At 35.8% G+C, this 20,830-nt stretch overlaps 1 protein-coding gene and 1 long non-coding RNA gene across 12 annotated transcripts; both read left to right on the forward strand.

Moving 5' to 3' along the window:
- The first annotated feature begins 1,880 nt into the window (after positions 1–1,880).
- Positions 1,881–12,958, forward strand: LOC119993136 (titin homolog). Of its 2 annotated transcripts, none has more exons than XM_038840081.1 (14): positions 1,881–2,217; positions 5,175–5,378; positions 5,468–5,649; positions 6,898–7,021; positions 7,092–7,286; positions 7,900–7,947; positions 8,023–9,153; positions 9,266–9,352; positions 10,082–10,155; positions 10,855–10,906; positions 11,066–11,152; positions 11,254–11,297; positions 11,972–12,046; positions 12,125–12,958. In XM_038840081.1, the coding sequence occupies exons 1-14, from the start codon at positions 2,113–2,115 to the stop codon at positions 12,639–12,641; spliced, it is 2,925 nt and encodes a 974-aa protein (XP_038696009.1). In that variant the 5' UTR covers positions 1,881–2,112; the 3' UTR covers positions 12,642–12,958. The 2 variants fall into 2 exon arrangements, with proteins under 2 accessions (XP_038696009.1, XP_038696010.1); XM_038840082.1 differs by having other exon boundaries at positions 12,146–12,958.
- A 2,462-nt stretch (positions 12,959–15,420) lies between these two features.
- On the forward strand, positions 15,421–20,706 carry LOC119993021. 10 transcript variants are annotated; one of them, XR_005466487.1, is made up of 6 exons: positions 15,422–15,872; positions 16,517–16,562; positions 17,127–18,866; positions 19,734–19,793; positions 19,920–19,984; positions 20,188–20,706. It is a non-coding gene; the product is annotated as an uncharacterized LOC119993021 (long non-coding RNA). The 10 variants fall into 10 exon arrangements; XR_005466489.1 differs by lacking the exon at positions 15,422–15,872 and having other exon boundaries at positions 16,457–16,562; positions 17,127–17,222; positions 18,771–18,866; XR_005466488.1 differs by lacking the exon at positions 15,422–15,872 and having other exon boundaries at positions 16,463–16,998; positions 17,127–17,222; positions 18,771–18,866.
- Positions 20,707–20,830: the final 124 nt, after the last annotated feature.

Below are 20,830 nucleotides of genomic sequence, written 5' to 3' on the forward strand. Positions count from 1 at the left end.
TAATTTTGCAAGACATAAATCAGTTCACCCCTTACAAAGATTGACCAACCGTTATACCGTTTACTTTATTATTAATACCTTGGATGCTTTCATCATCATTATTATTATTTTATTTTAATCCCAATCTGAAATGTGAACCAATTTGATAATTGATTACTTATGTTTTATAATGAACTACACAATGCCCGCGTATGTAATTTGTCATAACATTTGAAATATATATATGCTACTAGCAAAATTTGAACCAAACAATCACATCATTTGAAATTTCATATATGCTATCATTTGAAACAACATTTTAAAATCAGCATACATGCTAGTATAAAGTTCGAAAATTGTCTTAGACGTTCAAACTTAAAGTTGATGGAACTTTGTTCAACGGTGTAATATTAATTATGGGGGTGGGGGCGATGTTTAAGAATGCTAGTGGGAAGGTTAGAATGAAAATGACTGAGAGTAGAGCAAGCTGGATGAAACCATTATTATGTGAACTAATCGTCATTACCACAACGCTCCATATTGCAATGGATAATGGTGTGTTGGAGGTGGATTCAACTAATGTAGTTATGGCATTAACAAGTGAGAAGTATGACGAGCAGTGTATGAGACACTTCATTCAACAAGTCAAACAATTAATGCGCACATTTTAGATGATTGATTGTCAGCATGTGCGACGAGAGGGAAACTCGAAAACTTATGTGGTTTGAGAGTTTGGTTACATTACTAAAAAATGGAGATTCACTATCTAGTGGAAAAAGAATTCATCCGGAGATTGTAGCATTTGTTATCAATTTAAAATAATTTTTATTAAAAAACTACACATATTACGATTATAAATAGAATATAATTTCATATATCGTAAATTTGACATTAACATCTTCTAAATTCCATTTACGAAATAATTTTTTTTGGTAAATAAGTAAACCATTTACAAAATATGATTGTAAGTAGAATATAATTCCATATATTGTAACCAACAGAAGGTGGCTCGGTTGGCAATCGACTGGGTAGGCATATGTATGCTCAATATTCGATTCCAATGAGAAACACATTTCTCAACAATATATATATCAAAAATCCATATATCAAAAATTTAACAATAACATCTTCTCGATTCCATTTACGAAATATGATTATAAGTAGAATCTAATTTCATATCTCGTAAATTTCACATTAACATCTTCTCGATTCCATTTACGGAATATGACAATAAGTAGAATCTAATTTCATATATCGTAAATTTCACATTAACATCTTCTCGATTCCATTTGCGGAATATGAATATAAGTAGAATCTAATTTCACATATCGTAGATTTCACATTATCATTTTATCGATTCTATTTACGAGATATGATTATAAGTAGAATCTAATTTCAAACATCGTAAATTTCACATTAACATCCTCCCGATTCCATTTGCGTATCCATCAACTCGGGTTTAATAATTACAACGTTAATATTATTTTTGTTGATAAATAAGGAGAGTTTGGTTAAAATTAAATTTCAATATTATAATTAACAACTTACCACATATAGTGGATATTATTCTATCCCACCAAATCCAAATTTAATTCCCTACCAAAAAAGGCAAAATTTGATACTCTTTTGGTCAGGCAATTTATGTTATTGCCAAAATATACAAGATACCAACATAAAAAGGGGAAAAAACATAAAAGACAGATAATTCAGTATTTCAAATCGAGCGGTCAGATGAACCTCCACGTGGTCCGCGGCAACAATCCATCGGATTTGAAATGTAAAAATTAACCCAAATTCATGAACCATCCACGTACGTGCATGTGTCTGTATTTAGCTGGATTCTCCCTTAAAAGCACACACACAAAAAAAACTTTACAAATATTGATTTTTCTGAATTACTATAAATTATGGTCGTATATTTCAAAAATAATCTCTCTCCCTCTCTCTAAGGAGTAAGAAAAAAAAACCCTAACCCGTGCTCTCTCTCTAAAATCTGCTCTAAATCTGGTTCTATCGTCCTAGATTCACCGTTTTTGAGTGTGGTTTGCGTTTTGCATGGTGCAAAACCGAACCTAGACTTTGAGATTTCGAACGATCTACGGACAGAGGGACACACAGGGTAACAGAGAAACGATGGCTACTTCTGCGGACAAGGAGCTAGAGAGGCAGCTATTTGAAGCGGGAAATCGATTGGCTGACCCTCCTTCTTCCGTTGATGAACTCCTTGCACTCCTCGATGTGAGCCCTAATTCTTTAAACTCCAATTCTTTGTTTTTTTTTGTTATTTATATTGTATGCATGATGAAGGTTTGGTATTTTTGTTAGATATGACTGGTTACTGATTTACTTTATTTTATGTAGGTGATTTTTTTTATGATCTGTGTTATGGTATTGTTTGAGGGGGGGGGGGGGTGTCCTTGTTTGCTTCAGTTCATGAAAAGTTGGTGATAATGGTCATGCTAATTCATTTTGTGTATATGTGACTTTTGTATTGTTCATGCGTGCATATGGTTTATAAAATGGTTGGACGCTGGTTGGAGTATATATGTGTGTGTATATTCACCAACTTTTCCTGCCTTTCTGTGCAATTTATATCTATTTTTTTTGCTTACTTCGCAGTGATTATTCAAAGAAGTTTACACTGGGTTATGGTTTTTTTCTTACATAATATGGCGGCTTTCACGCGCAAATTTGTAATATGCATGCCCGTGGTTTATTTGTTAATTATGCGGCAGTAATCTGGAGTCGAAATTTAATTATTTTCCATATCAGTAGCTAGCTTAATTGGCATTGCAGATTATCTAATTGAGATTATCCAGAAGATTCATGTACTCAATAAGACCTAGATGATATTTGGTGTCAATGTCTAATGACAAGAAATTTTCTTAATAGGCTACACAACTATTTGGTTGGTTGATATTATTTTGTTGCAGCATTTGAATTTGTAGAAGTTGTTTAAAGCTGGATGTTTTTAGAGACCATCTGAATATAATTCTAGGTTGGATGCTGGTTGGAGTACGTATATGTGTGTATGTATATTCACTGACTGCTCCTGCCTTGCTGTTCAACTTACATATATTTTTGCTTACTCTGTATGCAAGAAGTGATTGTTCAAAGAAGTTTACGCCGGGTCATGGTTTTTTCTTACATAATTTGGTGGCCGTCGCACGCAAATTTGTAATATGCATGCCCGCGGTTTTTTTAATTAATTATGAGGCAGTAATATAAAAGTCGATATTTAATAATTGTCCATATCGGTAGCGAGCTTAATTGGCACCTGTAGATTATCTAATTGAGACTATCCAGAAGATTCATGTACTCAATAAGACCTAGATGATGTAGGTGTCAATGTCTAATACGACAAGACATTTTCTTAATAGGCAACACGACTATTCGGTCGGTTGATATTATTTTGTTGTAGCATTTGAATTGGTAAGAGTTTAAAGCTGGATATTTTTAGGGACTATCTTCATATAATTCTTGGTCGATTGGTTTGGGTGGATAATTTGGACTCTTAAATAATTGAAGGAATGAAAAACTTCTGTTTTTTGAAAAATAACTATACTTATTCTGTTAGATTTCTTTATGCTTTCCTGGTCCTTTTTTTCCCTTTGCCTTTTGGGATATAATTATTTTTCCCCCTAATTCCTTATTTCTTATTTTCTTACCTGGAAAGTAAAATGCCCGAGTGTTGGTCAATGAGTTTTTATTTTTGGGTCACATCGGAACTTGGGAGGTTAATTTTGGCCCTCCTATTGTTACAAATTAATCCTCCAACATAAATCGGATTTGAAGCTCAAATCTAGATTTTTTTTTCCTGATTTTAAATATCACAGAATTAGATTTACGTTCTGCATGTATAAACTGCTCCAAATTCATTGGGTTTTTCAGTATGTGAAACTTAGGTCATGTAGTTTGTCCCTAATGTCAACAGTTCAAGAAACATGGGTTGGAACCAATACCTAAGCTCATTAAAAATAATCCCCCACCTGCCAGTGGGCTTGCCTTCACAATCTCTTTTTGTAGAATTAAACTGATATAATTTCCGCCTTGACGTCATCAATTATATGTAGCATTGCATGTTCTGCCTTGTTTTTGTCATTGGACTTCGAATTGCCGACGATGGGGCAGTTTTTGCCTCCATTTCAGAAATTCCATTAATGCTTAATAGTTATTTGATGTTGACATTGTGGCCATTTTCTGTCAGTGCCAATATGATTTGAGAGTTTTTTGAACTATTATTAAAGCAATCTTACTCTATTACCATTTCACAAATGCTGTTAATGATAAATAGTTGATAGGTATTTGGTACAATCAATATCACTTTTTTTTTTTGTGGCGTAATGATTTGGGGGTGTTGTAGACTATTGTCAACTCAATCCTTCCCTAGTATACTATTATTATTTAAAAGCTTCTAAAGATAATCTTATCTATAAATTATCTCCAAATTTACTGATTAAAGTGGTTGACTAAAATTATATTTTTTACATGTGTAGGAATATTACTTTATTAATTTGATCCATTCCCTTTTCCCGCTTATAAAATCTCATCTTTACCTAACTAAAATGTCTTTTTACTGTCTCCTTTTCTCTGGTCGCCATCACGTCTAATATGAGGAAAGAGAAATACGGATTCTTGTCTGCTTTGATGGAAACTTAAATTGCAAGTTCTTCTAGCTGATTCAGATTTAGAACCACATCAATAGCCTTGTTTACAAATCTGATGCTAAGATGGTTCGCTTGTTGAAAGGTCATTTATAACCAAAATGTGTTATAGAATAACATTTTTCTTAGCTAGTTTACGACTTGTAGTTAACCAAGATAGATTAGTTGTCCACATAAGATCTCACATCCTGTCATAGAAGTTTCCCTTTGGTGTATTGAAGCTGTTGCTATTTGTTAGCTGGAAATTTTTTACATTAAAATTCTCAATCTGGAGTCTATTTTTAAAGTGAGCTCATTTACATGTGCTTTTTGTCTATTTAATTGGCAAGTTTTGTATGCATCTATTATGTTCTCAATTGAATGATAAGACTTGCATGCGTCTGCTGATCTGTGAGAGCCTGGATTAATTGGTGTATTTGATGTTTTACCATTTTGTGTTTTGCTGGTTGAGAATGGCTAAATTGTTGTAACATTAAGGTTGTTTTGGCCATTGTTTAATTCAGTTTTTTTCCCCTCTTTACATATATGTAGCAAGTTGACAAATGCCTAGCCAAGGTTGAGCAGTCCCCAGGGGAATCAATGCAGAAGGCACTTGCACCGTCGTCGCCAGCCTTGGTTTCTGATAAGCTATTTCAGCATCCAGATGTTGATGTCAAAGTTTCTGTTGCATCTTGTATTAGTGAGATTACTCGAATAACAGCACCTGAAGCTCCATATGACGATGAGCAAATGAAGGTAATAGCAGCGTAATGCTGATTACAATTCTAACCCGTCACTGTATTGGATACTAAGTTTTCTCAATCTTCCCTTTTATGTCTGTGCAGGAAGTTTTTCAGCTCATCGTGTCATCGTTTGAAAACCTATCTGACAAATCTAGTCGATCATATGAAAAGAGGACCTCAATTCTTGAAACTGTGGCAAAGGTGAGGTCATGTGTCGTAATGCTGGATCTCGAATGTGATGAGCTGATTGTTGAGATGTTCCAGCATTTCCTAAACTCAATCAGGTATGGTCCAATATCTACGTTGGATTTAATTTCCTTATTGATGGCATGATTAATAATTATGTGCTGGATTGATATTTTCCTTTGCGCACCTTTTTCTTTTGCTTTTAATATTTTGCTTTGCCATGAGTTGTTTTCATTGTACTAGTTTGTGTACTTGTTGTTGATTGCTTATTTAGTTTATGAGTTTCTAAGCTTAGAAGCCTAATTTTTTTTTCACTGATATTGGCACTGAAATGAAGGTGAATAGGGGATGAGATTCTTAGCGTCCGTTTTGTTTGTTTGGTATTTTCTGTTTCTGTTTTCTAAGGACAAGAAGAAAAGAAAACATGTTTGTTTTGAAGTATTGGAAAACTGTTTTCTAAAACAAAGAATACGAAAACATATTTGGTTTATGGAAAGAAAACTATGTCTTGTTTTCAATGGATTAATTAAGCAATGCATAAATTAATTGTGATTATTTTTAAACTAACTAATAATAAAAACAAGGACAACTTTCTCCCCCTCTTTCAGACTTAATATTATATAAGCATTGTTTTGTTAATAATAATGAGTCAACATAAAATGTACTAAAAGTCAACACACATTAAATATCAAAGTATCATAAATTGTAGACCAACTCAAATAAAACAATAATAACTAAAATGTAACAACTCGAAGCTATAACAATCATGACCTAGATGCTCGAATGTGATGAGCTAATTGTTGAGAATCTTTTGATGATCCAGCATTTCCTAAAATCGATCAGGTATGGTCTAATATCTACATTAAATTTGATTCCCTTATTGATGGCATGATTAATGATTAATTATTATGTGTTGTATTGATATTTTCCTTTGCACACCCTTTTCTTTTGCAACTAATACTTTGCTTTGCCATGAGTTGTTTTCATGGCACTAGTTTGTGTAGTTGTTGATTGCTTATTTAGGTTATGAGTTCCTAAGTGTACAAGCCTAATATTGGTGCTGAAATGAAGGTGGATTGGGGATGTGATTTTTTGAGTTTTTAAAATTTGTCACCCTATAGCCATAGGCAAAGATAAACAACTATGGAAGCCTTCTACAAGGCTTCAACAATGGTGGTGGTTGGGGAAGCTGTGTTGGGGGGGTGGGGTTGTGGACGGGCAAGATGTAAGCAGTCCTTCACCTGGATAATTTTGTGGAGTTGCGGCAATTGAAGATTTGTTAGAGGGTAAATAATTTACTTTATTTTTAATGAAAGTTCGCAGTAATTTGTTTGTTCATTTTGTAGGGACCACCATCCTGAAAATGTGTTCTCATCGATGGAGATCATTATGAGTCTTGTCATAGAGGAAAGTGAAGAAATCAGTATGGAGTTATTATCTACAATGTTGGCTAGCCTAAGGAACAATGAGGTAAGTTGTCATATTATTTGTGTTTCTGTCTCCCTAAATCAATTTTGTGATGATTTTCCTTGTTTTCCAGGAGGTTCTGCCTATTGCTCGGAAGCTTGGAGAGAAGGTGCTTGAAAGCTCTTCTACTAAGCTTAAACCGTACCTGATACAAGCAGTGAAAACCTTGGGCATTTCTTACAATGATTATAGTAAAGTGGTCGCTACTATATGTGAAGAGATATCTGGAGATGACCTGAAGGATGTCCATGATGCTGACGAACATACGGTGAGCTTCTCTTATCTAGTTTATGTCCGATCTAACCTATAGATGCTAACCATTTAACTTCCTCTTCCCTAGTGCGTTGTTATTGCCTTATTTAAGTTATTTACTCTCTGCCTCAACCACCATGTTACATCCCTTCGGCTTGTGAGAATAGTTGTCGCATTTATTTATTTATTTATTTTTGTTGAGTGGAAACCAACTGATTTGTCTTAATATCTGCTTGAACTTTTGTGGACTTTGGCATATGATGCTTGAAGTTGTGTATTATTACCAAATGTCTATTTTAGGGCACCATTGGAGAGGTTTTAGGCTGTGTTTTTATTGTCATCAACAGAGGTTTTGTTTGCAATTTAGTTTATCATTGTCTAGGCTAAATTGGTGTTGTCTAGGAGTATAAGTGGGGCAAATAAAGCTTCCAATTGTTTTGTCATCTTGGTTGGTTCGTTAATCTCTTTGCTTTTATGGCCACTAGCGCTAGGACTCAGTTAACTTTTGCGTTGGTGGTGACACTTTTCCAATGTTGATAGTGGTTGTTCTTTGATGTTGTTGTTTGTTATCAAGCCCATATAAATTTAAGGATTCATTTTCATATGTTTGGCTGTGTAACTTAGTACAGGCTGGTGAGAGCAAGATGTTGAAGGCGCCATTGGATGACGCGAAGCAGGCATGCCTTACTGAACTTTATATTGGTTTCAAGATTTAACCCAATAGCTAACTGATTTTGCAATATTTTGATCAGGCTAACGAAGGGATGGAAAGAGAAGCACCATCTGTTGAGCAGGGGACAGAAGCTGAAGAACCATCTGTTGAGCAGGGACCAGAAGCTGAAGCACCTTCCGTTGAGCAGGGAACGGAACCAGAAGTGCCATCTGTTGAGCAGGAGATGGATACAGAAGCGCCATCTGTTGAGCAAAGTAGTCCTACAAATGACATGGCTTCCAAGCCTGTTGAGGCAAATGGTATTCCACAAACAGGTGAAGACGAGTCCTTGGTTGGTCCTGATTCCTCAGAGAAGCAGGAAGCTGCCCAGCAAAAAGAACAGCCAAAAGCTATTGATGGGTTGACTGATGATGGACCTGGGAGCTTGGATGTAGAGAAGGTAGTCAGCCCGGGACATAATCGAGAGCAAGCTAGCAAGAGAAAAGGACGGAAGCCTAACTCATTGAAATTAGCAGAACCTTCTGAGATTTCTCAAGCTACTGGTGAGAAGGAAGCTGAGGATTTTCCAGACCATGAAAGTCAGAACCTTGATATATCCTGTGAATCTAGCAAGGATCCATCTGTTGATCCAGTTTTACCTTTAGAAAATGAAAAAGTGACTGATGTTCAACTGTCCTCGCAAAAGGTTGTAGAGGGCGAAACCATAAATGCGTCTTCTTCACCAGCCAATGGTAGCATCGCTGATGATAGTCGTTCTAGAAAGACTGGGAGATCCAAGAAGAATGAAGGATCTGTGCCTGCTGAGGATGTGCTTAAAAAGGCATCTGAAGAAGCTAGTGACACAGAGAATAAAGAAAGTCGTTCTAGAAAGACTGGGAGATCCAAGAAGAATGAAGGATCTGTGCCTGCTGAGGATGTGCCTAAAAAGGCATCTGAAGGAGCCAGTGACACAGAGAATAAAACACATAGGCGTTCTGGGAAGAAGTTGCGTACTGGATCCTCTAAAGAGGCTGAAGCACCACTCATTGGAGATGTACCTAAGAAGGGAAGTGGCACGACAAATGAGTCTGATGGTAAACCACTTAAACATCCAGCTAAGAAGATAGATGCTGAAGGTATAATTGGGGAAGGGTCGACTCCTTTTCAGACGGGAAATAAGAAAAGGCAGGCCAAAGCAATTTTGGAAAAGGGTTCAACAAAAGATGAGGAAGTATGCACTCATTGGCTTTATATTATATGATTCTTGATCTTATTATTGCCATAACTTTTATTGCAAATTCCATCAACTGGCAGGACCGCTATTGATGATTTTCTTTATTCAGGTTGCTTCTCTGAACTCAGCTGAACTGCTGCTTAAGGAGAGTCCAAAAACAAATTCCAAAAGGAAGCGCACCCCGGGGAAAGAAAAGGTTTGCAATTTTGATGGCAGAGTGTTATTCGCTTATGTACTGATTGATATGTGTGAGTATGTATACTCAACGACGTCATGTGAGTTTATCAGAATTATGACATTTTGGTTGTTTATCAATGCTGTACTTGAAGATCATAGAATTCTAGTGCTAAATCATACTGTTTACTTTTATGTGGAGTTGGGGTTGTTTTCCTGGTCTCTTCTATGTTTGTTTTTCCCTGTTGTTATCCGATATAGATCATAGAATTCTAGCACTTTGAAAATAGTTCCACACTAGTGCCACCTGTAGCAATCCTCAGATTTATTACTATCTCCGTAATCTTGGGGTTAAGTTCCAATCACTGCTGTTGTGGTAGACCCCTCCTTCTTTCTCTATTTTTCAAAGTTCTTTTTCTGGTGACCTCACCTTCCCAAATAGCATGCCCTTCTACACTATAAAAAAATCTGATACATATTTCCATATTATTCCTTCCGACTTTTAAATTCATCTTTTTTCTTCTTCCAATGTGTGTTGATGCATGCGGATGTTCTAAAATCTTTCTGGGTTTATGTGTGATTATTTTATACTAAGGTTTATTTATTCTATTTTATGAAAACAAATTGATGAAGTTGTCTTTTTCTGATTCTTCAAATTTTGGCACAATTCGCGATACCATGTTTCATATGCTACAATTGTTTGGTTTGTGTACTTTTGGACCAATTTCTCATTTAATGTATGCTGTGTCAGGAACTTGGTGATGTGGGTTCTGGTGAGGAGTTGATTGGTAAGAAGATCAAGGTCTTGTGGCCTTTGGACAAGAAGTAAGCACTAACCTTATAGTTTGTGGTTCCTATGTTCCCATGTTATAGCAGTAGAATCTGTGTGAATGTGCAAATTCGAGGTGTAACACAATTTGCTTGTGGCAATTAATTTTTTGGTGATATACTTGTATATTTTTACTCTGGTACTGATAGAATTATCTTCTACTCCATCTCAGTCGTCGTTTTCTGCTCATTGTTTCCTCACCTTTACCTTTCATGCTTTAGAATTCTCATGTCACCGGAAGTTTTTTATGTAATCAGAAAGAAGTATGCCATGTAATTTTCTGCACTCATAATACTTGGTTATTGCTCTCAGCACTGTAGTTTAATTCCGTATGATATAAAGTGAAACCAAAGTTTAAAGAGCAGGAAAGAAAGAACTGTATGTCTCATGGTATGATATTCTGTTTGTCTTTTTTCTGTTCCAAAAGAAGATGGTTCTGTTCATAAGTTACTCACCTTCATGTTCTTTATCAATTATGATTTACATTTTGTTGCAACAATGATTCCTTCTTCACTTTGTTGTTGAACTGTTGATATCGTGACAATTGAGTTTTCGTAACCCTAAAGGATGTCAATTTTTTTCTTTTTTATCCGTTATGTTCCTTGAAAGTTTTGAGTCGTCGTGGGATTCCTTTGTAGGCATAAAATTAAAATGTTCAATGCATATTGATCCACGTTACCTGTTTCATCTCGCAGGTACTATGAAGGAGTCATTGATTCTTTTGATTCTGTGAAGAGAAAACATAAGGTGAGACATTGGTCATGGGTGCAGATTCCCCTCTCCCCCTCCTTTTCTCTCTATGAAGCAGAAATTATTACTCATACTCGCAGTTGGAGTTTAATGAATATCTGCGTGTATATAAATCTACTGCCAGCTAAATTCTGTGTTGATCTCCTTCTCCCTTAGGTTGTATACGTTGATGGTGATGTTGAAGAACTATATCTGAAAAAAGAGAAATGGGAGATCATTTCAGATTTATCTGGATCTGATGGGGTTCGTGACTGCCTTGTCTTGTTTATTGCTGCTGTTAGTTTGTTCTTATTCTAGATTTTATGCTGATAAAACTTTTGAGTGCTGATATGTTATGTTGACAGGAAGAGAAAGCTGATCATCCAACACCTGATGCTTCGTCTGAGATGTAGGTGCTATCACTGAATTATTTTATTTTATTATTATTTCCCCAATTTTTGGATATACTAGCCTTTCTAGGCCTTAGTTGGTGTGCCAACGAATTTGGTGCGCTAGAACAGGATGTCATAGTTTGAATAAAACGTCTTTCTTTCATTAAAAAGTGATCATATATTTTTTTACTCTTTTGGTTCTTAGTAGGCTCGTGTCTTAAGATTTTGTGCAATTGAAGACAAAGGTTGATAAGTTGTGGACATTGAGAGTTGTACCTCATTGGACATGACTTCTCTCTGTTTCTTTGATTGCTTAATCTTGTCTTGAACTTCGATAGTTGAGAGTGTTTATTATGGCTGATGTGTTGATGTTTGTGTCAATGCTGGTTTCAACTTGTTTCAAGTGGCACTTGGAAGCACTTGATTTTTATGTTGCAACTGTTGAACAAGGGTGGTCTTCATACCTGTGTGTGCATGTCAGCAACGATTTTCTGTGTTATCTGGTTTACATCCTTGGAATGCCATGATTTTGTGGTGGTGTTTTTTAGACTATTGTCATAGTGATAAGTAACCTCGTTGGGATATTTTAATTCTGTGTTGTATTTCCATAGGTTTTGTTGTTGTTAGCATTTCTGGGGCTTGCTGTTTATTTTTTGTTTGGTCTCATTGACATCCTTGGATTTTTTACCAGGCCCCTCAAGAAGAAACTGAAGGCAAATTCTGATCAGTCAACTAAGCATGGAAAATTGGATGTCTCACATAAAAGGTGAACATACTTACCTGGGATGAAGGGTCATCTTTTTATTTGGTTGGTTTCTGAATGTTGAAAATATCTAACTGGTAGGGTTGGAAGTGCTTCCTCCAGCAAATCCAAAGGGGCAGGAACAAAATCTGATCACAAGTCCAAGGATGCTGGCAAAGCTGACAGCAAATCCAAAAAGGACCCTAAACAGTCCGATGATGATGATGATGATGATGTTGTGGGAAAATTTAAGGATGGTACCCCAAAAGGTTCGAGCAAATCCAAGAAGGATGACAGAGCCACTCCCAAGACTAACAAATCAAAGGAAGAGAGCTCTCTCTCGTTGAAAACCTCAAAATCCAAATATGACACAGCGAAGACTGATAAGTCCAGGCAAGAAGACCCCAAGGGAAGCTTCAGTGGCAAGGGGAAAACACCAAAAACTGGTGAGAAGTCTAATGCTAATGGCAGTGGCAAGGTGAAATCTGGTTCATCAAAGGTGAAAGGTGGCGAGGATGCAAAGGACATCACCACTGATACTGCAAAGATTGTCGAAAGTTCCAAAGGAAAGTCAACAAGCTCATCAAAGGTATCGGGAAAACGTCGAAGAGGAGCCTAGGTTTAATGTCCTGGTCTTTACAACTTTTATTTTTCTCTAAATCGTTTAGGAACCACCTCTCTTTTTTATTGCAGCTTTGTTCTTGCACAAGTGCTGCAATCCACAGTAAGCCATGGGTTCGTTGATTAGCATTAGCCTTGTCATGTCAGTCTAGTTTATAGATGGTCGTAAGTTAGTTTTTTGCCCTCCATTGTTGTGCCTAGCTATTTATTTATTTTATTTTGGGGCACATTAAATACATTGGATTAGTTTTTATTTTAAGAAGAAACCTATTTTCATTTGTGATATCAGATTTACCAGATGGGGTATTGGATTGATTTTTTTTTTCCCTTCCTAATGCTATTACGCGTTCTCATATGTACTTCATGATTTGCCCTAAAACATTTGGTTAGACTTAGTGTGATGGAAGGATAATTTGCAAGACTGGCTGCTGCATGTGTTTAGGAACCAATGTGTTTCAAGATTGTTTACCTTGGTCTTAATAAGGACCTGAGCTCAATCAGGGACCTGGTGATATGGGCTCCTCGAAGAAGACAGATGCAAAACGCGTCAGTAGGGGGAGCTTTCCTACTTAAAGGAAAGCGCACTTGCGCGAGCAGGGGTGGATAAAGTGGAAGCGAGAATGTCAAGAGCAAGAGTCGAGAGCAGAGTGTATATCGATTTCACCATAACGGCTTGCTAGAAATCATAATGATTAATTATTATTCAATCATGGAGTTTGAAGGGTCAATTTAAATGAACATTATTTGCACCTCATTTTTTTACTAAGTACAATCTGTTAGTGTGTTTTTAAATGATTAATGGGGTGTACTTAGTAAAAAACGGGTACAAATAATGTTCAGGAAATATTGGAAATTGATGAATCTAAAACCTTTGATTTTAATAGGCTTCGCCTTGAAGTGAATGTTCCTGTTTAAAATGATAAAATCTATTGTTTTCATGGACTTGGAACTAGTTGGACATTTACTCTGATTCGAAAAGGCCCAATCTGATCCCTTGGACCTTCATTATGCATTAGATCGCTGTTGATGTGATTTTTTAGTTCGCGTGTTCAGTTTGGTGGGAAGAAGTATAGTTACCTACCAACAATACAAGAAATCTTGTTGGGGCATTTCAATTTAGTATTGGATATGTAATAATCTTTCGTTATGTTTTGGAGATGTGGTTTAAAATCCTTAACAAGTGTCTTTTGGGAGTGCCAATAATTAGGACAGACAATAAGATCCACATAAGATGTGTCAAACAATAAATGGATTTGATTACTCACTCTATCACCAAGAGGTTATATGGATTTGAGTGGGAGGAGACAAAATCATTTTCTCAAAATAAAATACATGCAGGCCTGGTCCCAAAACGTACCATATCCGAGTTTACATAACACCACGACCTCATCCTTATTTGGCCTCCACACAAATGGTGGCCCAAGATGTTGAATAGATTATCAATTTATTTCAAAAGACAAAAAAAAAAAAAAAAGTGAAAATAAATTAAATAAATTAAGTGCCACTAAATGGGTCCCCACCCACTTGCCAAACAAGGAAATTAAATACATGTAAATAAATGTTCAAAGGTTACTCTATTATTATATTTGAGTTATTAATTGAAATGATAAGAAAGAAGTGTATCATCTCGATGACACAGATTTGAATCTCCCTACCTGCTTTAAAAAAACTAAAAGAAAAAGGTTATTATCTATTTTTCTTGGTCTCAAAAAAAACTAAATTGAATTATTTTAATATGAAGGGCAAAGGTGATGGACTAGATATTCTTTATCAAATGGAATGTCACGTAGTCACATAAATTAGCATGGGGGTGTGCACGTACCGACCGTATTACCAAATATTTTTGGGTGATTACGTGTGTATTTATATGTAACAAAAACGAAAAAGGAAGTTAGTTATTGCATTTACAAATTAAAAACTTTATATGTCTCCCAAAGAGAGGCTGTCCCATCGTAGACTCAATTCCCAAGACGTAGTGGAGATTGAGATCGGACGGCAGGGAAAAGGACATGTCAAATCAACGGCACACGTAAATAGATCAAGAGTACATATCCATTGAAAGCAACACGTACTTCCCAAAAAATTTCACAAAATACAAGATTTGTTCATATTTTTTTTATTGGATTAGGAAAACGTTGCATCTCATGTACTTTCGTAGAATAGGATTCATTAAAAAAAAAAAATTGTTTAAATAGTAAATCCGATTAAAACACATTTATAATTTAAAAAATATATTTATTGTGACTCTAAACATATAGTGGTGACAAAATTCTGTCCGATTCGAATCTAGGTCCAAACACAAGTTATATGTATAATTTACTTGTCCGAACCGTAATCGAGATTAGGTCATTGTCTAATTTCCTTGCCTGGATTTAAATCATTCCGGGTTTGTTCTATTTAATACTTCCAAAATCAAATCCATGTTAGAATTCATACGTATAAATATTTAATAACTACGTGTTATGCTCCGATTTGAAAATGACCCGAAACTAATCTTTTGCCACCCTCACCTAAACCCCACAAAAGTTGGAATGTACTGTTGGGGTGGACTTGCCCCTTGAATAGTAACTATGACTCAAAATCGAAAATTTCACGATGAAATAAAAAAAAAAATCTCATCATCCACCCAACTAATCAATCCTCTCCCTGTCGGCTTATGGATTTCCTTAACTAATTATTTTAATTACTTTTTTCAAAGGAAAATTACTTTCCCAAGACGACATGCGACACGCACAATGCACGGCGACATAGAGGCACAGGGGGGGTCATGTTATTGTTGGCAAGCAAAAGCAAAAAATCATTTTTAGGCACAAAGATGACCATCCGATTCCCATCACGCACGATTTCACGAAGACGATCGTTTTCTTCGATTCGTCGTGGTTTCCAATCTCTTAAATCTGCGTCTCCGACGTCGCTTTTGCTTTTATTGTTTGATGTAATTGGTTTCTTGTTCAGTGGACGAAGCGTTACTGTTGGATTTGTTAGTGGATAAGGGGATAGAGACAGGAGGACACTGGTACGCGTCGCACCGACAGGTCCGACATCTGTACGCATTGCATGACATAGAGAGAGCGAGAGTGTGTTGAATGAATGGAAGGGATTGATTCGGCGTTTTCTCTTCTCTTTTTCTCTGTGGCTACGAATCAAACCCTAATTTGTTGATTTTTGGTAAGGGTGTCGTTTGGTTTTTCCAGATCTGACCGACTCATGCCTGCAAAATTTTCTTTAGGTTTCTCAATCTCGTCCTTTTTTCTTACGAAAATTCTTTTCGTTGTACTTTCCTGTTATGGATCACCTTTAATGTGTTTGTTTGTTTGTTTGTTATTCTTCTTCGTTGTTGTCTTGTTCTTGTTGTTGTTCAGGGACATAGAAATTGACAGAAGAGAGTGAGCACACACGAGGTATTTGTATAAATGCATACATTTCCTTTTGCGTGCTTACTTCTCTTTCTGTCAGCTTCCAGTTCCTGAATCCAACTCGATCGTTGTTTGTTCTTCTAGGTTTTCTATTATATGTTCTCTATTAAATCCTCTCTTTGGTTTTGCTAAAAATAGTGCATAAAATGATGGCTCTACTATGCTCTAGTAAAGAATTGCGACTTTCTTTTCTTTACTCGTTTTGAAAGGCTCTATGTGCAGGATGGGACCATACATACACTATGTGTTATAGCTAGTATGGTCCTCACAAAACCGTCTTCGATTCTAGTTTCGTTGTTCTTTTCTTTTTTAATTCTTACCCATGCGCTTGTGCAGTTTTTGAGAGTTCATACTGACTGGAGCTTGTTATAACCTGAGATCTTTGCAGTAATCATCTTCAAATATGGGATGATTGTAGCGTCTCCTTTCTCCTTCTTGTTTTTTTGAGGTTTTGCAGATGCGGATGCTTTCTTTTGATCCTCTGAAGAATTTGTCATACACAGGTTTTCAGCATGTGGATTAATTTAAATTTTAAAGCAGTAACGTATGTTTGTTTTGTCCATTCGCATGATTTGTGTTTGTATGTTACAGTTTTGTGGTTTTGGGAGCTTGACTTTTTTTTTAAACTACCCAAATAATTAATAATAAATAACTGTTTTTGTATCATGGATAATATGATCTTCTATATCATAGAAAGATTTTATTATATTAGTTTTTTTTCAATAGAGAACAACACCGTACAAGCATGTCTTTTGGACATTCCATAGTCATATGAGCCTAAATTCAAGTCATCAGGTCTGTGTACACATAAGTTTCCCACATAACGACAGGGTAAGTTGGGTCAAAGCATAGTGCGTGGCCACAAGGGTATTAACCCCAGTGGGAATCGAACTCAAGACCTCCCGACTCTATACGGTTTGACCTCAGAGAGATTCATCAGTTAGACTATCATCCAAGTGGTTTTACTATATTAGTTGCTATAAGTATAAAATAGATTACGCATCCTTTATATATCATAAGCTGATTAATTAGTTTTTTTTTATTGATCCTCTAATCTTAAGTTTCAGGTATTGGCTGAAGATTAGATGAAACTAATGAGACAATGAGTTATTATAAAAAAAGCAAGGTGTAGGTGTCTAATCATACAAAAGGCCGGAAAAAAGGTAAGGTTGTCCTAATAAACACCTAATCTACTAATATATGAAGTACTGCTCTAATAATTGGTTGTCATTTTAACTACAGATGTAATTGTGTGTGGCTAGGTATCTAAATGACTGTTACTTAGGGATTGTATATTATTAATGTCCTAGACATTGTCATCATGTATGTAGCTTCAATAATAATCAAATGCATTAAGGTCATGCATTTTCACCCGACCCACTGGATGCTGAAGTTGCCAAAGATTATTTCCTCCACTTGGTGCATGCATTAATTCATGGTTTCAACAATCTTGATGCATTGTGTGCAACATATTGTTTCTTATGAGGCTATAATAGATGTATGCACAAAAAATTGGGTTTGTAATTGGCTGATAATGTTGACACTTGACATAGAGTTTGGACGTGCGGATCTTTTAAGAGCTATAGCATCAAGACTTGTAGATATAAATAATTCATTTTAAGATGTTCAAACTTCAAAACTATGACTTTTATGGTCCTCTGAAATTTCTTATGAAGAAGGTTGAAGATTTTTACTGTTGCTATCATAGATTATTTAAATATGGTTTAGTACTGTGCCATGAATATGATCAGTAGCTACATGAGTTGAAACTAATTAATGGAATCATGAAACAAAAACTAGAAATTGGAAAAAGAAGCTAGCTATTGATAAATCTGGAATTCAAGAAGAATGTTTTTCTAATGAATTGACATTTGACATTTGACTTTGATAAAAAAAAAACCATCAAACTGAAAACCATTTCATTTTGGAACTTCCTCTATGCTATAATAATTTAAGTTTTATTATTTTCTTTGTGATCCAATCAAGCTATTATAGTAATTGAGTAGAAATAAACTATCTTATGATTTGGTTTGCGTTACATTCATGTGTTGTTGATGCTGGCTAGTTTTTACAAACCTGAAATTTTCTCCACCTCACTTATCATTTACCTAATTGACATTGACAGGACATAATTAAGTTGAGGTACAACTTGCTTTGTGCATTTTACATTGCTTTCGGTGAAAGTAGTCCTAAGATTGTTCCAATGCTCATTTTGCAGAGTCTATCATTTCTTGGTTCTAACAAGCACGGATGGAAGCTCTATAGTGACATTTATTGCAAATAACATCGCCAAAGAAATTGATAATTTTCCTCGCTGCCCAGTTTAGCCTGCTTAAAATTTAATCTCAAACTATGTTTTTTAATCAAGAGATTATATCGAATGCATCATTAATTAATTTAAATTGGGTATTTCGACCTGTGTGGCTGGTTTATTATAGCTTGACATGCCAAAACATTGAATGGAAAATTAAATTCTTTCGTTATGGAAGTATTTGCTACATCAATCTCTAAATGGGAACGGTTAATTTTTCAATTCTTCAGTGGTTCAAAAAAAATAATGAGGAAGTGAATGCGATAAGTTAACGTGGTTTCAGTTTTTGGTATAATTTGTTTCTAAGGCTTGCAGTTTCTTCCCCTTTCATGATGTATTTCTTCTTATATACATCACTTTCACAGTAGCATTGCCTTTTTGTCTCATTTTGTATGTCCAGGTACAACAATTCTTTTTTGGAAGATCGACAGAGCACTGAGGAATTGTAAATGAATGGGGGAAGACTTGCTGTTTATTACATCTGAGCTAGTAAAAGGTTAGTCTTATCAGCGAGCTCGGATTACAATATGTTATATGTCACAATCGCACGAATAAATGGAATAATAAAAAAAAATGCTAAAAAAAACCTTTTATTTGTATATTCTTTTATTAGGTCATATTTGAAACTGGGAACTATGAAAATTTACCAAAAGAAATAGGGCCTGTAGATAGTTCTCAAACAAGTCTTTTATTTTTGAAAATAAAGCAAAAAGTCCAGTCTGAAATATGATTTTTTGCTCATTTTGCCTAACATGATTTTGATGGTTTTGTTATTGAATAAAGGTTAAGAAAACTACAACTAGAAATTCTCGTTGAAAATGAAAATCGGAAAAGTATCCCTTCCTCTTTGGCAGATGTCACCAAAATGAACCTTATGTTGAATGTACTATTCCCACATGGCATCCCAAAGTAGAGGCTTAATTTGGGCTTCTTAGCAACCTTTTTTTCCCCCCTTCTTAACTTTTAGAAGGAGCAGGCGCAACATTCAATGGATGAATTCACTTCGGCTAATATTTTGAAAGCCTTACCCTATTGGGCAGGCCTTATGCAATGATGGCTTTGACATGTATCCGTTGCCTATGCTGAAGAATTGCTATTACAGATGGTCATGGGCATGCGAGGCTTAGGTTAGATCTCAAGTTCTGAAGGGCCAGCTATCAGGTTCCAATCCAGAGGCCCAGAACTTGGCCATCCATGAACCATTGAGCTTGACTAGTTATCACATGATTAACTAAAAAATCTCTTTTTCACCCCTCCATTCGTCCCTTACAGTTTGTGGGGTTGTGTGGCTGTATATGTTTGGCTATCTTTTTGTTTCCATTGTCAACAATTAGTGTAATTCGTGTTCAAAAAATGTTCGCAGGTACACTCCATAAAAAGTCGATTTCGTTGCAAAATAGAATCAGAGGTTGCTGTAAAATAGGTACCGGAGTCTGTGTGGGGATCACATTTAGTCAACCATGTGGTTCAAGCTTTATTTTTTTAAGCAAAATAATTTTTGAATGAAATAGTCGCCACATTTATGCATACCTAGTTTTTTTTGTGGCAGGAACTCTTGAGTAGCAGTAAGGGTCTGGAAGAAGAATCCAATGGATGGTCTCTTGGCTTAATAAGGTACAAACTGATGCATGACTATTAACTGCATGACAGACACATTTAATCTTTTAATATCTTTTGATTCGTGAAATTCAATGTTAAAGGGTCAATTTGAAAAAGATCATGTATATATGTTGATTACTCCCATTATGGAGCCTTTTGGTTTCCCCTCTCCATCATTGTTTCTTATACATTATGTCCGGTGGCTGGACTTATTGTAGGATGTATTGATGATGCTAAAGCATAAATGGACCATTTTCAGATTAAGACCATTATGCCAGCCCATATTTTTTGGATAAACTCTTGGATGCTGCTGCTTGAGGATCATTCAACTTGAGCAATGTTGTTGAGAGTAAGCTATTATTTGCACCTCTTCTATTGTAATTCTTATGTTTGAAGAATGAAATTGCATGTAAAAGGTACATAGACTAGCCAACTCTCAGAAAATGTGCGCTCAATGTTTTTTTAATCTCAGTTTCTATAGGGGCGGGGGATCTAACCCGGAACAACTGAGGTATAAACTATAAAGCACGAGTCTTGCTGCAGTGGTAAGACTTCCCAAGGAACTTGCTCAAGTTGAATGATACGCGAGTATGTTTATTGAAGAACTTAATGGTCAAGTTCTCATTGGATTCATGATGAACAATCTGGTTTTGGGGCAGGATATTCTTGGTGAGATGATGGATTCCTACTCACCCATGATGTGTACACACTTTAGTGTGTTTTCAAAGGGTTATGGGGTGTACGGATGCAAATAATGTTCATCTATCTTTTCTAGTTTAATTATTCGTTTTGTTGATTTGTACAGCCCTTAGGGCCAAGTTGAGCCCAAATAACTCTCTTGCACAAGAGTCTGACAATGGG

The sequence above is a fragment of the Tripterygium wilfordii genome, chromosome 23, assembly GCF_013401445.1.
Source record: "Tripterygium wilfordii isolate XIE 37 chromosome 23, ASM1340144v1, whole genome shotgun sequence".
Classification (NCBI taxonomy): Eukaryota; Viridiplantae; Streptophyta; class Magnoliopsida; order Celastrales; family Celastraceae; genus Tripterygium; species Tripterygium wilfordii.

What these genes read in the sequence shown, in the direction of transcription:
- LOC119993136 (XM_038840081.1), top strand. Translation starts at nt 2,113, where the DNA reads ATGGCTACTTCTGCGGACAAGGAGCTAGAGAGGCAGCTATTTGAAGCG. An exon ending in GTTCAACAAAAGATGAGGAA is followed by an intron (nt 9,154 to 9,265) that starts GTATGCACTCAT and finishes TTCTTTATTCAG; the next exon opens with GTTGCTTCTCTGAACTCAGC. An exon ending in ATTTATCTGGATCTGATGGG is followed by an intron (nt 11,153 to 11,253) that starts GTTCGTGACTGC and finishes TTATGTTGACAG; the next exon opens with GAAGAGAAAGCTGATCATCC.